Raw genomic sequence first — 14,707 nt, forward strand, 5'->3', positions numbered from 1 at the left:
TGTGTCTCTGTGCCTGTGTGTGTGTCTCTATGCCTGTGTGTGTCTCTGTGCCTGTGTGTCTCTGTCTGAGTGTGTGTTTGTCTGTGTGTATATATTTATATATATGCTCTTTTGTGTGTGTGTGTTTGTAACATCTCCCCCCTCCTCCTCCTGTCAGCCACTCGTACCTGGAGAAGTTCATGTCGGAGTCCATGTCTGAGCGCAGGGAGGATGTGTGGCTGCCCCTCATCTCCTACCGGAACAGTCTGCTGACAGGGGGGGACGAGGACCGCCTGTCCGTCACCTCCGGGACCAGCAGCAAGACCAGCTCCATCCGCAGCAAGAAGGGACGGCCGCCGCTGCACAAGAAACGCATCGACGGTGAGCGCACATATATATATACACACACACACACCAGGCGCACATATATATATATACACACACCAGGCGCACATATATATACACACACCAGGCGCACATATATATATATATATATATATATATATATATATATATATACACACACCAGGCGCACATATATATATATATACACACACCAGGCACACATATATCAGTGTGTGCTACACAATGACTTCTGTAACAGTCCTGTACATAGCCACACACACATTCACTCGTTCAATAGATGCACTTGTTAGTATATGCTATACTTCTATACGATAGTTAGGTGTTTCGAGGGTGTGGGGTGAAGATTTGTTGGATATGAAAGGTGTCACAAAGACAAAGGAAATCAGATTGTTCCTGGGAATTCTCTCGTTGTTTAAGATGGCGCATTGAGCTGGATTGAACTCCTATTTGCATCCAAACTTGCCCCGGTTTCCGTGCTGATTTTGAACTTGGAAGAGAGAGAGAGAAAAAAAAGCCACAACATTAGCTGTAAACTGTGTGTGTGATTCCAGAGGAGAGTGTGGAGGGCTCATGGATGATGCGTAACGACACCCTCCAGACACCGGGGGCGCTGCAGACGCCCCAGCTCACCTCCACCGTGCTCCGAGAGAACAGACCCACGGAACACATCCCGGACCCCGACTCGGAACCTGGCTCCGAGAACGACTACGTACACAAGTAAGAACGGAATCCACATACACAAGCTGTGTGTGTACGTGCACATGTGTGTGTGTGTGAGTGAGAGAAAGAGAGTGTATGATGTTAAATCCTGTGTTGCTGCAGTCCCCAGATGCAGATGTCTTGGCTGGGCCAGCAGAAGATGGAGGAGGTTGGCCGGAAAGACCGGTCCAACATCAACTACATGAAGGCACGCAGCAATCAGGGCGTCAGGCAGACTGTGTAAGTGGGTGTGGATGTGAGAGAGAGACCAGACAAGTGACTTGAAAACTGAAAGGGACCAGATAGTGAGATTGAGAGAGAGAGACAGTTTGAGAGTGTGTCACTGCTTGGTCTGATGTCTCTGTGTGTCTGTGTTAGACGTGGGCTAATGGAGGATGACGCAGAGCCTATCTTCGAGGATGTGATGATGTCATCGCGAGGTCAGCTGGAAGACATGAATGAGGAGTTCGAGGACACTATGGTCATTGATCTGGTGAGTGGCATCACTTCTTGTTGCATGTATTCTCTATTGCCTTGCAGGGGAGCAAGCAGAGAACTCACATCCAGCTGTGCTAATTTAGGGTGACCAGACGTCCTCTTTTACCCGGACATGTCCTCTTTTCGAGACCTAAAAAATGGGTCCGGCAGGGATTCCAAAATTGTCCGTGATTTTGCCTCGTCGGATATTTGTGTTTCTCTGGGTCTTTCACAAACTATTACGCCCTTACAAGTTTTGGAAAGGGAGTCAGGTGGCTGAGCGGTTAGGGAATCGGGCTAGTAATCTGAAGGTTGCCAGTTCGATTCCCGGCTATGTGACTGCAAAATGACGTTGTGTCCTTGGTCAAGGCACTTCACCCTACTTGCCTCGGGGGAATGTCCCTGTACTTACTGTAAGTCGCTCTGGATAAAGTGAGTGTCTGCTAAATGACTAAATGTAAATGTATCTCCCTTACTTCCACTTTCTTGCACGAGCTCTGACTGTAGAGAGAACTGTCATTTTGATCAGATAGTGCCCCCCCCCCCCCCCCCCCCCCTTGACGCAACGACGTGTCCTCTTTTTCACAAACTCAAATCTGGTCACCCTAGCTAATTATTCTCGTAATCGTTTCCTCATTCGGTTTTTCAAGCCACCGTCAAGAAACAGACGTGAGAGGGCGGAATTAAGACCGGACTTCTTTGACTCGGCAGCCATGATTGAGGACGAGTCGGTAAGTTTGTTGCGCACAACCTGACGGCCTTCACTCACCTGCTATGTTAGCATAGCACCAGAGCTAAAGTTAGCTCTAATAGCATAGCACACACTGTCCATTAAACTAGCTGAAGTTAGGTCTGCTGTTAGCATAGTACACACACTGTCCATTAAACTAGCTGAAGTTAGGTCTGCTGTTAGCATAGCACACACTGTCCATTAAACTAGCTGAGGTTTGCTGTGCTCTGTTGTTCCAGGGATTCACCATGCCCATGTTCTGATCTGGGAGACACAGCCTTCCTGAGATGACCGGAATCACCTGTCAATCATACTGTCAAAAACAAAAACCCCTTCTCTCTCTCTTGGTTGGACACCTGGGTGGGTTTGAAGTGGATCAGGGATCTGTTGGGATCCACCTCGTGGACGTCAGGGATCCGGTCTCTACAGAGCAGCCAGAGGATCACTCCCAACCCTCAGAATGTCATAACAGGTCATAGTGAATATTGTCCCCATAGGAAGTCTCACTCACCCTGCTGCTAACAGCTGTGGGACTTGAGGCCCGGTGCGTCCGCCTGGATGGTACTCCGTCACACAGACGTGAGGTTGTTTTGGTTCCACCACCCCAGTGCCAACACCCTGTACAGTCCCTGTCAGTGTGGCACCTGTCGGTTTCATTTAACCTGAAGAGAATCTAGATATTAACTGTTCTAAATCTCTACTCTTTTATTTAGCCACTCACTCTTCCCCCCCATCTTTTTCCTTGTCTGTGATGATTGTGTACTGTATCGATGGTTACACGCACGCACACACAAACAGCTGTGAATGGTTGACGAAGGACTTTGAATAAGTGGAGAAATGTGTATGTTTTTTTGTGTTGTGGGTGTGGGCCTGAGAGAGGAGTGTTGTGGTTTGATAGCTGTTTGACAGACAGCCTTTGTGTCCCCCATCCCCCTCCCTCTTACCCCCATCTCAGACTCCTCCCACATCCAAGCTCAAGACACTCGCCACAGAATTACGGCTTTTTAAACATTAAAAGAGTAAAAAAATCAAACAAAAAAGTATTTTGAATTCTGTAGCTTTAGTACAAAGTTTTAAATCAAGTGACTTTTGTTTTGTTTTTTTTGTCTGATGTTTGTACAGCTCTTTCTGAATATATATCTTGTTCGTTGCCAAATTGTGGCCTACATGCTTATATCTTGTCCCAACAACTTATATCTGATTGGTTGAATCCAAGGTGTGGCTATGAAGGTTAGCGGGTTTATCGTACAAGTCTAGTTGTGGCATTTAATGGCTGCGCCTTAGTGTAACTAGGAGCTGATTAGTCCACCGCCTTTGGCTCCATGGGATAGACCAATCATGTCGATCTAATGGTTGTTTTTATCATGGATACCTGTCAGCCCTGTGCTCCTAATGGTTGGTTTGGCTGTCCTGTAAATATCAAAGACGACTGTCTCTTTCTTGTAGTGTCAACGACATCACTTGCCCTTAAATGCTTTTTTTCTGTGAACTTAATGAAATTCTTTTTAAGAAAATAAAATCAGTAATCAATTTATGGATTGTTTTAGTGCTTTGCTGGGGAGAAACAACTGTCGGTGATCATCAGAGAGGTGTGTGTGTGAGAGAGACTGAAGAGACAAGCAGATGTCACTCAACTTTGTTTTCATATCAAACTAGTCATTCGAAGATACAGCAGGAATTAGTTTGAAGTAACACTGATCTTCACAGACAGGGGCATCCAAGAGTTCAGTTTACAAATGAGCAGATCAGGACTTGCATAAGGAGCACTGAGAGAAGGCACAGCACTCAATGACTAAGGACATGGACTTTCTGAACAACACAGGCCAGAAAGGGTCCCACATAATTTGGAAGAACCGTCAACCATTTTAAACAGTATGCTCAGTATGGCTATTTCAGGTTCACTGCATCCATTCTGTGGGTGTATTCTAGACAGGGGCACACAGGTGTGAGTGTTTTACAGAGGAATGTTTGCATGTTTTTTCCAGGGGTTGGTTTGCTTTTTGCTGGACAAAACCTCCAGATCTCTACAAATCCTCTTGCGAGTGGTCGACGGCTCAATGATGTCATCAACAAACCCTGCAAGACAATCACAGAGTCACTAAAAGGAACGTGTCATTTGTGTGTGTGTGTGTGTGTGTGTTTGTGTATGGATGTCATGGTCCTGCATGTGTCCACACACCTCTGACTGCAGCAGGAAAGGGGTTGGCAAACTTCTCCACGTATTCAGCTTCGGCCTCCGCCTGGTTCTCCTTCCCTCTGAAGATGATCTGCACTGCACCCTGGGAATATGACCAAGACAAGGTCATGGTAACATCTGCCACGAAGACTGGAGTGTGTAGGGCAGTGGTCTTCAAACCTGGTCCTCAGGGCTAGTTATGAAGCTCTGTAGAAGCCCGATAATGACCCATTCTTCTGAATCAGGTGTGTTGGAGCAAGGAAACATCTAAAACATGCCGGGCAGCAAGCTTTGAGGACAAAGGTTGAAGACCACTGGTATAGGGGATCGAGGCTTGATTTGCCTAGCGACTGGAGTATTTGTGTGTGTTGTGTTGGTGAGAGGGGAGAGATTCCTTTACCTTGGCCCCCATGACCGCCACCTCTGCTGAGGGCCAGGCATAGTTCAGGTCCCCTCTCAGGTGCTTGGAGCTCATCACGTCATACGCACCTCCGTAGGCCTGGAACAACGTAGCACAGTCTTAGCCACCACCGCCGCCACACATGCACGCACGCACACACACACAGTAGCCCCTAGAAGAGTGATGTGACTTTACACACACACACAGACAGAGCTCCCTAGCAGAATGATTGGACTCCACACACTGTAGCTGGATAGTGGGATGCGACCACACACACCTTCCTAGTGATGATGGTGATCTTGGGTACGGTGGCCTCAGCAAAGGCGTAGAGAAGCTTGGCCCCGTGTCTTATGATACCCCCATATTCCTGGGCAGTGCCAGGCAGGAACCCGGGCACGTCCACAAAGGTGATGATGGGGATGTTGAAAGCATCACAGAAGCGTACGAAGCGAGCCCCTTTAACTGATGAGTTGATATCCAGACATCCTGAACAGTGACAGAGAAAATGGTTTTGTTTGTTTGACAAACAGAAAAGAAGCTTGTGTTACAAAGTTCAAAGTAAAAAAAGAATACGAATTTGATGTATACCGTACTGTGCAAGTCTTGGCACCCAAGATTTTTACTTGAATATTATTAGGATTCCTCCGTCAGGAGGAACCCTATTGTAATTGTTGGTATTATTAGGGTTCCTCCGGTAGGAGAGAACCTATTGTTTTTGTTAGTATTCCTTTTATTATTTTTCCTCTTCTCCGCTAAAGGGCTCAATAGCCCAAAAGGTCCTCGACCGGATGTTTTCAAACTTGGCCCAATGATACAACAGGTCACTCACTACTCCCAGATGGCTAGTGGCCCACGTACGTCTATAGGTGGCGCTATAAGCCACGCCCAAAGTCTATGGGATTTCCCCAGCGCCATTACTCCAAAATGCCTGAAAATTGGTATAAATGCCTTATTTCTCATGGGGAACAAAAAAGCCTCAAGGACCCATAAGGTCCACCATGATGGATTTTCCTGTACAGCGACATTTTGCAAAAACCTTCAAAATAGAACTCCTCTTAACCCTTGTGTTATCGTCGGGTCAATCTGACCCATCAGTCATTGTGACCCACCGTCGTATTGCGACAACTTTACCGCATACGTAAACAAAGTGAAGCATTTTCTTTTAACTGTTGGGCTGTCTCAGTACCCCCATATTGTAAAGGTTAAAAGAAAATTATTTTCATATTGGGTAAACACAACGATGGTTCGTTATGAACCTTTGGGTCATGTGACCCGAAGGCAGCACAAGGGTTAAAAAACAGGTCAAATTGACCTGTAAATTATTTTTTTCACTTCAGTGTATTTTTATTTTATTTATTTGTGCCCAAGACTTCTGCACAGGATGTATGAAATAACCTAAACTCAATCTTATTTTCCTTTTACCATCCCGCTCCCCCTGCTAACCTGATGCCACTTTAGGCTGGTTTCCCACAATGCCCACTGTCCGTCCATTCATGCGGGCGAAGCCCACCACAATGTTCTTGGCATAGCTCGGCATGATCTCAAAGAAGTCCTGCTCGTCCACAACCTAGGAGAAATCCCACACGGGCTGATTTTAGTGTGTCACTGTCACAGTCGGGACTAGGTAGTTCTCATTATTTCATGTCTAACAAGTCGGCTGCGTGGGTGCATCTATACCCCATGGATGATGTCCAGCATGTCATAGGCTTTTGTCGTTTCCAGAGGAACAATGGTGTCCAGACCAGGAACCAAACGGTTGCTAGAGGAGAGGAAGATGAGCTGATCATAGGTAAAGGGGATATACGATTGGCTGATCTGTCTTAAAGGCAGTTTGTTGGTAGTGTTGTTGAGAAGCACCGTTTGTCATATTGGCTAAAATAAACTTCACATCCTGATGGCAACCAATACATCTAAAAGGGTTGACTATGAAATTAAATCAATCTGATATCTGTGAGTGTAGCAGGACTGTAATAAACACAACCAATAATGAAGGTTGGACCGGCACTAATGATTGGACGGGATACTTGTCTGTCTACCTCCTGGCAGTAATCAGGCAGGTTCATGTGTTTTGGGGGAGTGGCTTTGAAGGCAGGAGGTGGGATATTTTGGTTTAAATCCTTAAGAAACTCAAGCTAAAATTGCAAGGTTCGCAAAACGTACCTACCCTGCTTTTAAGAAAGCCATGTGATGAAATACCTGGGGTCGTGGCACTCGGTCACAGGGGGCAGGTCTTTGTTACTGAGAGGCAGAAAGTTGAAGAAATCTCGGAGATTGAGCAGAGCATCGATGTCATTCTCAAAGGCACGGTGGGCTACACCTGCAGGAGACATGGGGACGCACGCATGTCACACACCTCTTTCGCGTGGGTGTGTAGACGCGTGTGTAGCCTAGTCTGTGTTGGAGAGAAGCACTGACCAGACACAGCAGTGTGAGTCTTGGCTCCTCCCAGCTCCTCCTGAGTCACATCCTCATTGGTGACGGACTTGACCACATCTGGTCCTGTGATAAACAGGTACGAGGTGTCCTACACACACACGAGCGAGCGAGCATTATTCTCCCACTCATTTAACCCAGCATGTTCCATTTCCACCCAGTATGTTCCCTTGTCCCAGGGAGGCCTCGTACCTTGACCATGAAGGTGAAGTCTGTCAGGGCAGGAGAGTAAACAGCCCCTCCGGCACAAGGACCCATTATCATGGAGATCTGGGGGACCACACCTGACGCCATGACATTCCTCTGCATGAACAGAGACCGAGAGAGAGGGAGAAGGGGAGGAACAGAAACCGACAAGACATTTCAGAACCACTTCAGGATATACATGTATGTATGTTTACAAGACAGGCCTGTACCATGGAACAAACAACTGAATATATATGCTCTGGAGTTTTTTCACGAGTGTCTTTGTGCTTGTCTGCCTGACTGACTGTATTTGATGGTAATTCATGTTTTCATGTACAGCACATTGGTCAACGGTAGTTGTTTTTAATCGTGATCTATAAATAATTGATTTACCAGGAAGATATCAGCATATCCAGCCAGAGACTCCACACCCTCCTGAATCCTGGCTCCACCGGAGTCATTCAGGCCAATGACTGGAGCGCCAACCATCATTGCCTGGTCCATGATCTACAAACACACAAACCCAGTGTATACATGACATGCCATCATGACCATGTAAAACCGTGCCGATTTTACCAGCCTGGATATCCTACCTTACAGATCTTCTGGGCATGTGCACCAGACAAACTGCCCCCAAACACTGTGAAATCCTGAGAGAAAGGCAGACGCATTAAGCTATCAATCAACTAGGCTATTTTACCAGTGCTGTACATGAAGTTTGTTTTCGCAGTTACTCTCTCAAATGCGTACCTGACTGAAAACGTACACCAACCTTCCGTTGATTCTTCCCTGCCCCGTTACAACACTGTCACCAGGGAACTACAAGGATACGGGGCCAGATTAGCGATTAGTTTCTTTACAACTTGGTACAGAGACACAATAGACGGTATGTGAATGTGTGGGAGATACCTTATTTCTGTCCTCCTCCATGCCGAAGTCGGAGCATCTGTGCTCCACAAACATGTCGTACTCGACAAAAGAGTCGGGATCCAGGAGCAGATCGACTCTCTCACGAGCTGTCAGTTTGCCCTGAGAGGATTGAAGATTAGCTACCTATCTGACTCCTTGCAGAAGGGGTACTGCCAAAAACAGTTGCTTACTTTGTGTATTCATTTGCACGTGTATTTATTTACCCTTTTGTGCTGGGCATCAATCCTCTTTTGACCTCCCCCGACCAGCGCTGCCCTTCGCTTCTGATCAATTCGTTCTTGAACGGAGAGGTGACTGATAGAATACCATCGGCAGTTCTGTAGGAGGCTCCTTTGAGCCACGGAAGCTGCGGCCATGCCATGCTTTACCTGTGTCAATCTCTTCACGGAGGCTTTAAGTCCACTCAGAAGACAGCAGCTTCTCCGTGCAACTGCGAAGGCCGCCATTGCTGTGCTCCAGAGTGAGGATGGGCGTATCTACATCTAATTGACACAAGTTTAAGCCAATGACTTGTATGTATTATTGCATATGGCCAATCATCAACAATGTAATTGTTGATGAACTCAACCCGTCGAGTTTCCGCAGTGTGCTTTCGACCTAACTTGAATATCACAGCTGTAAAACTACACTTCCCTGGCATCATATCCGTTTAGTTGGAAATCTCCGTGAGTGGTCGTTTCGACCGACGCCCCCCATACGCCCACAATTCATCCGAAAGAGCGCGATACGGGCAATAAGGTGGTTGGTCAATTTAGGGAGCCGTTTCTTTTGGGAGTTTGGAATTTTAGAGTAATTGTTAGAAGTAAGCACAATTTGCTGCCTTTGATGTAGCTAGGCTAGGCTAGTTGTCAGCGAATTACGCCTACGTTCATTCAGGAAAGCGTAACCAAGGTAACTAGCTAGCTAGCCTCGCGTGATTCGTCCAATATCTCGCGAGAGTCCTGGTAGGGGAGAAAAAGAATGGTGGGCGATGATGTTTATGGATATCTAGCCTTGTAAAGTAGCCTATTTCAATTAGCCAAGCGGTATCTCCCACCATGCAATTAATAGAACGTTTTTAGCGTTAACCCCACTCTAAAGTACTGAATAATAAGCTGTCCCAAGATACTCTTATCTTTATTGTAGCTAGTTCTAGTTAGCCTAGCTTGTTCGACTAACGTTACTTTTACACTGTAGCGAACTAGCGAGCCCTTGCTAACATTATGGAGTTAGCTTGCTAACGTTAGCTAGCTCGTGCTAATTACCAGTGGGATTTTCTCAATCAAATGTAGGGCTAGTTCTGCTAGCTGGGTTGCAGATGTATGTGCACATAGATTCCAATAGCCTTTCACAATAGTGTGCTTAGGAGTTCTAGCTTGCGACACCTCCATGATTTTAAGTGGACCTAGTAATAACTGGCCAGACTCAAGACGAGACCAGCGTTTGTTTACATAAAGAAGAGCGCGCGTGGGATTCCCAGGCAGGTTTCACAGTTAACTAACTTTAGCTAGGTGGAGATCGGGTGCGGTATCCGTATTGCTACGTGTATTTCTGGAAGAAGTCGACATGCATTGCCTCGGTCTTCAAATTAGCTTAGACCAGTGTCAAAATGCGTGAGGAAACGGGATGTTCATCCACCTGCACTCGTCGTCGGAGTCGAGACAAAGAGAGGATTGTACACGCGCCTGTGGCTCCAATGTTACTAGAATTGAACATGCCTATTAGTTTGCTACTGTCCGATGTGGTTCTTCTGGCATTCAAATAGTTAGCTATTTAGCATATGTAATAACAGATTGCAGTGTAATAAGCTAGTTTGATAGCTTACTATCAAAACCGTGATCAACAGCATCCAGCCTGTGTAAAACGGCAGTTTAAATTGTGGCTAACTAGCACGAGAAGCTGGGTGCTTGAACGGGTTGCTTTCTAGTTAACACATGTAGCTAACTAACCATCATTCACATACCGGTACGGTATCACATGATAATGCATTTTCAGCTGTATAAAGTAATGGAGAGAACAGTAGTCAATGGTGATGCCTCTTCTAGTCTAGCCAACTGGCTAGCTAGCTACATTTGCTTGATTTGATTCGGCAGTGACGGTAGCATGCATGCAGTTGCGTGCAAAAGCTATTGAGCAATCGCTCATTAACAAATTGGGCGATTGACGTTCCACGGGGACCAGATTTAGCCGAGACAGCACCTTGTCGGTGAACGGGGGATCCCCTCTGTCTCGCAACGTCTGGATTTGTCGGTGTGTGTTTTCCCCGGGCCTGGCTGACACTTTGATTCCGATATGAACCCCGAGAATGCCACCGCTTTGTACGTGTCCGCCTGCCGGTCCGTGCTGCAGTGCGACCCGCGGCAGCACCAGACCTTCTCGGAGATGTACAAGCTGTTGCCGTTCTTCCGACAGTCCCTCTCCTGCCTGGTTTGCGGTGAGTAAACACTAACGTCAGGGTGCTTGAATGTCATCGATATGGTGTCGATGCTAGAATGTTGGCCAGTGTGTGTACTGTTGGTGTTAAACGGAATATATATGTTGCATGCACATCCGACACAGTCATCTTTGACTTACAATTCGGAAGTTCCTTTCAGTTTAGTCATGATGCAAATATATGCATTTTCATATTTTCTTTCCAGCGACCGTGTGCTTAAAACGAGCTAGTGCGCTGCTCATTAATAGTTGCTATAATAACGGTGCTGCTGACACGGTGTGTCAGATTCGCCACTGGGTCTCCTAGGCAACCGCGGCTCAGCCCCAGCGGCAGCTGGTCTCCAGTGTTGCTAAGCAAGTCTGTCTGGACTCACTGCCCTGCAATGGGCGGCCTACTCAAACAACACACACCCGTTTGTGGCCTCCAGGTGTCAAAATAAATATTCCAGACAGATTTATATTTGATAGCCGTAGGGGTTGAGCCGCCCAGCGCGTATTATAACACTCGAATCTACGTAGTGTTGTATGTCCGCAACATTTTCTATTGTCAGTCCGCCTTTAAAATTGTATTTGAGTTCATCTAGATGGTGATGGAAAAATTAACTTTGAAATAATGATGGATAGGTGGAGAAATCTAACTTCTAATCCATATCCCCCCCCTCCCCCCTATACACACGCATACAGGAAGCCTGGTTCAGGACCCTATAGCCCCCACTAACTCTTCATGTCAGCACTACGTGTGCCGGGCCTGTAAGGGCCAGAAAATGCTTCTGAAGCCCTCCTGTAGCTGGTGTAAAGACTACTCCTGCTTCCAGGAGAACAGACAGCTGTCCCTGCTGGTCCACTGCTATAGGCAGCTGTGCCTGTACATCACCCACTCTCCGCTGCTCAAGCAAATCAACAGCCAGGTGGGTGGGTCTCCGGAGCTGATGACTCTGCTGGAGGAGGTGCTGGTGTCCAAGGAGGAGGAAAAGGAGGAGACGGAGGAGTTAAGCCCAGACATGGAAGAACTGAAGCCTTCTCCCTCTCTGACACCCATCGCTCCTCCCCCCACCGAGAACCCTCCGGAACGATCTCACCCGACCTCCTCGAGCCTGAACTGGCCGCAAGGCTGCAACGGAGCGGGGTTGGAGGACCTGGAGCCGTCATCACCAGAGCTGGAGGTGTGTGAGCCAGTGGAAGAGATGCTGCTGCAGGCTCCAGGGCTGCTCTCCGAGCCAGGGTCTGGGTCCAGGCCTGGGTGCAAGGAGAGGGACTCTGGGCCTGGCTGTGGGGGACTGGAAGTGACCCCTGGACCCCTGGTGCCCACGCGTGTGTGCTCTTTTGGGGAGGGGCGCTCTGCCAGGGTGGAGGACGGGGAGGTGTTGCTGCTCAGTGTCGAGGAGGTGTTACAGACTCTGGATCCGGTCTCCCCCAGAGACTCCCTCGTTCAGAGTCCCACATACACACACGCACAGCCCGACAGGACACACACTCCTTTGCACGCACAGTCCGACCGGTCGCACGCTCACACACACCACCCGTCCAACAGGACGTGCGCCCCCCCGCGGCCCGCTCCCACCACTGCCCCCCAGCCCCCCCTGGTGCGCCCAAACAGGAAACGCTCTCGTTCAGAGAGCGACCGTGAGAGAGTCCAGCCCCTGCCCATCTCCAGCATCCTGCAAGGGGCCCCCCCTCAGACCCCCACCCAGCCCACCCCCTCACAGAGCCTCCCCACCCACACATACTCCGCCCTTTCCAACGGTGGGGCTCCTCCCAAGCCCGCCCGTCCGCCCCTGACCTCCAGCAAGGCTGGGAGGAAACACCCGGAGCAGGGCCCCAAGAGGCCCCATGCCAAGGCCCGAGCCGGAGGCCCCAAGGCCAAGGACAGGAGCCGGGATCACCGCCTGCTCTCGGGCTGCCTGCTGCCCCCCATCCCTGCCAAGCCCCTCTACAAGAAGCCCGCAGAGAAGAAGGGCTGCAAGTGTGGCAGGGCCACCCAGAACCCCTCGGTGCTCACCTGCCGGGGCCAGCGCTGCCCCTGTTACTCCAACCGCAAGGTGAGCCAGTACCGAGAGAGACCAGAGGGGGGCGGCCCCGCGGCACCAATCTGTATTGTTTCCGTGAGAAAAGGGGGGTCATAAGTGTGAAAAGTTTGAGAAGCTAATGTGTTACCAGGGAAAAGGCTATTTTTTCATCTTATGGTGTGTGTGTGTCTCCCCTTCCCCCCTCCAGGCGTGTCTGGACTGCATCTGTCGGGGCTGCCAGAACTCCTACATGGCCAACGGAGAAAAGAAGCTTGAGGCGTTTGCCGTGCCGGAGAAGGCCCTGGAGCAGACACGCCTCACGCTCGGCATCAACCTCACCAGCATCGCTGCCGCCGCTGCTCTGCGCAGCCCACCCGCCAACAGCGTCCATGGCAACAGCCTCCTCAATGTCACCACGGCGACAGGGACACCCGTGGCCGCTGCCTTTCTGTCGCCCAGCCCTCCCCGAGACCCCGCCTACCAGGATGCCCTGGACCTCGGCTTCCACTGCTGATTGGAGGATGGTTCGGATTCCTGATTGGCCGATGAGCTATTACTTTCGGTGCTGATTCACCGATGGTGGTTCCAGATGGGTGTCAGTCTCCTGGCTCCTCCTATAGGGAGTTGAGGCACCTATAGACCTGAGCTGTCCTCTCTTGACTTCTCCTGTTATGTAGAATGTGTGTGTATGGAATTGTGTGTGCGCTATTGAACCGGTGGGTCATACAGCATGCTACCAGATCACACTCCAAACACTTAGAGAAGCCGGCCTGCAGTGTTTGTGTGTCAGCCGTCCTCGGTGTGATGTATAGGGGGATGGGAGACAACGGAGGGACCCTGGCATAGGCTTTCCACAGCTGTCTACAGACAAGATGAGGATGTTGTCTGTATGAGCAGTGTAGGAATCATCTAGGTGGTGTTCAGGAAGACAGATTGTGACACAACTGTCGGGTGCGTTCTTGCAGGTACTTGAAGACAACGCATGATGCTGGCAAAAAGGGCAGGACCTAAGCACTTACTGATTCATTGGCCAAATAACAACGAAGCCCTAGTTACTATAGTAACAGCACCACTCTACCCTTATAAGTACCCTTTCAACCGGTATTAAATCAGTTACTCACATGCAACCCTACCCCACCTGACAGAGACATAGATAGTATTGTTTACATTGTCACTCACTGACATAAAGATAGGACCTAGGTGTGTGAGTGTGGAGGCAGGAGGGAGAGTCAGGTAGATCATGAATTCATAGACAGAATGGTTGTTTTTGTCCAGACAGAGCACTCTCTCTGTGTCCAGTCTTTGCTGTTGTAGTGTTCTGACTGACCCGTGACAAAACTAGAGACTATTTTTGATATTGCGTGTCGGGGTCTCGTTGGAGAGACTAGCGCTGTGTTAAGATTTCTGTGTTTTCTGTTCAAACACCTTGAAGCCCTCATATACCTCCGAGGGCATGTCGGTGTTTGTGTTCCTTTGCTCTGTCTGTCTGTCACTCCTGTGACCAAAAAGAAGGGAGATGTTTACCGTGTACCTGTGCCATCAGAAGTCTCAATTGGACGGCAACCTGTTGCTACGATTACAGAAAAACTGTTTGAACACCTGACGTGGACTCGGACAGAACCAACCCCTTATTGGCCCTCCGTCTGTAGACCTGGGTGGAAGTGGGTCAGGACACCGTAGGGGACCTGTGTCTGTCAGTGTGTTACTGCTGGGCATTACTTGAACTCCCGATTTAAAGTTTTAATTTGTATTTTTTCTGACTACAGTTTTTGTTGCAATAGAGCCTCTGGTTTTACTGTTGTTGGAACATTCACTGCCACATTAGGAAACATATATAATGCAACATGAAATGAAATAAATTGACCTTTGTCTAGACTGGACATTGCTGCTGTTTGTGTGTGTGTGTGCATTAA

General features: G+C 48.6%; 4 protein-coding genes across 4 annotated transcripts in view; 2 read left to right on the forward strand and 2 right to left on the reverse strand.

Annotated features, from left to right (window-relative positions):
- stag1a (STAG1 cohesin complex component a) overlaps nt 1-3,785 on the forward strand; it is a 29,314-nt gene extending 25,529 nt beyond the window's left edge. Inside the window, exons 27-32 of the mRNA XM_062469036.1 lie at nt 158-360; nt 897-1,062; nt 1,168-1,284; nt 1,423-1,537; nt 2,172-2,252; nt 2,491-3,785. Of these exons, the coding sequence (XP_062325020.1) occupies nt 158-360; nt 897-1,062; nt 1,168-1,284; nt 1,423-1,537; nt 2,172-2,252; nt 2,491-2,514 (706 nt within the window). The 3' untranslated portion in view covers nt 2,515-3,785. The remainder of the gene's footprint in view (nt 1-157; nt 361-896; nt 1,063-1,167; nt 1,285-1,422; nt 1,538-2,171; nt 2,253-2,490) is intronic.
- The window catches only part of slc35g2a (solute carrier family 35 member G2a), a 157,989-nt gene that overhangs the window by 34,885 nt on the left and 108,397 nt on the right, over nt 1-14,707 (reverse strand). The gene's annotated exons all lie outside the window — the stretch shown is intronic.
- Nucleotides 3,829-8,854, reverse strand: pccb (propionyl-CoA carboxylase subunit beta). Its single transcript, XM_062469039.1, has 14 exons — nt 8,580-8,854; nt 8,356-8,475; nt 8,197-8,265; nt 8,040-8,096; nt 7,840-7,953; nt 7,453-7,563; nt 7,243-7,351; nt 7,024-7,144; nt 6,505-6,586; nt 6,271-6,394; nt 5,105-5,313; nt 4,828-4,926; nt 4,431-4,530; nt 3,829-4,327 (listed from the first exon to the last, which is right to left on the reverse strand). Exons 1-14 carry the CDS (start codon nt 8,820-8,822, stop codon nt 4,206-4,208), a joined length of 1,680 nt encoding a protein of 559 aa, XP_062325023.1. The 5' UTR covers nt 8,823-8,854; the 3' UTR covers nt 3,829-4,205.
- Nucleotides 9,132-14,674, forward strand: msl2a (MSL complex subunit 2a). The gene is made up of 3 exons (XM_062469037.1): nt 9,132-10,789; nt 11,473-12,827; nt 13,003-14,674. Exons 1-3 carry the CDS (start codon nt 10,648-10,650, stop codon nt 13,306-13,308), a joined length of 1,803 nt encoding a protein of 600 aa, XP_062325021.1. The 5' UTR covers nt 9,132-10,647; the 3' UTR covers nt 13,309-14,674.

Source organism: Osmerus eperlanus, chromosome 9 (assembly GCF_963692335.1).
Source record: "Osmerus eperlanus chromosome 9, fOsmEpe2.1, whole genome shotgun sequence".
Classification (NCBI taxonomy): domain Eukaryota; kingdom Metazoa; phylum Chordata; class Actinopteri; order Osmeriformes; family Osmeridae; genus Osmerus; species Osmerus eperlanus.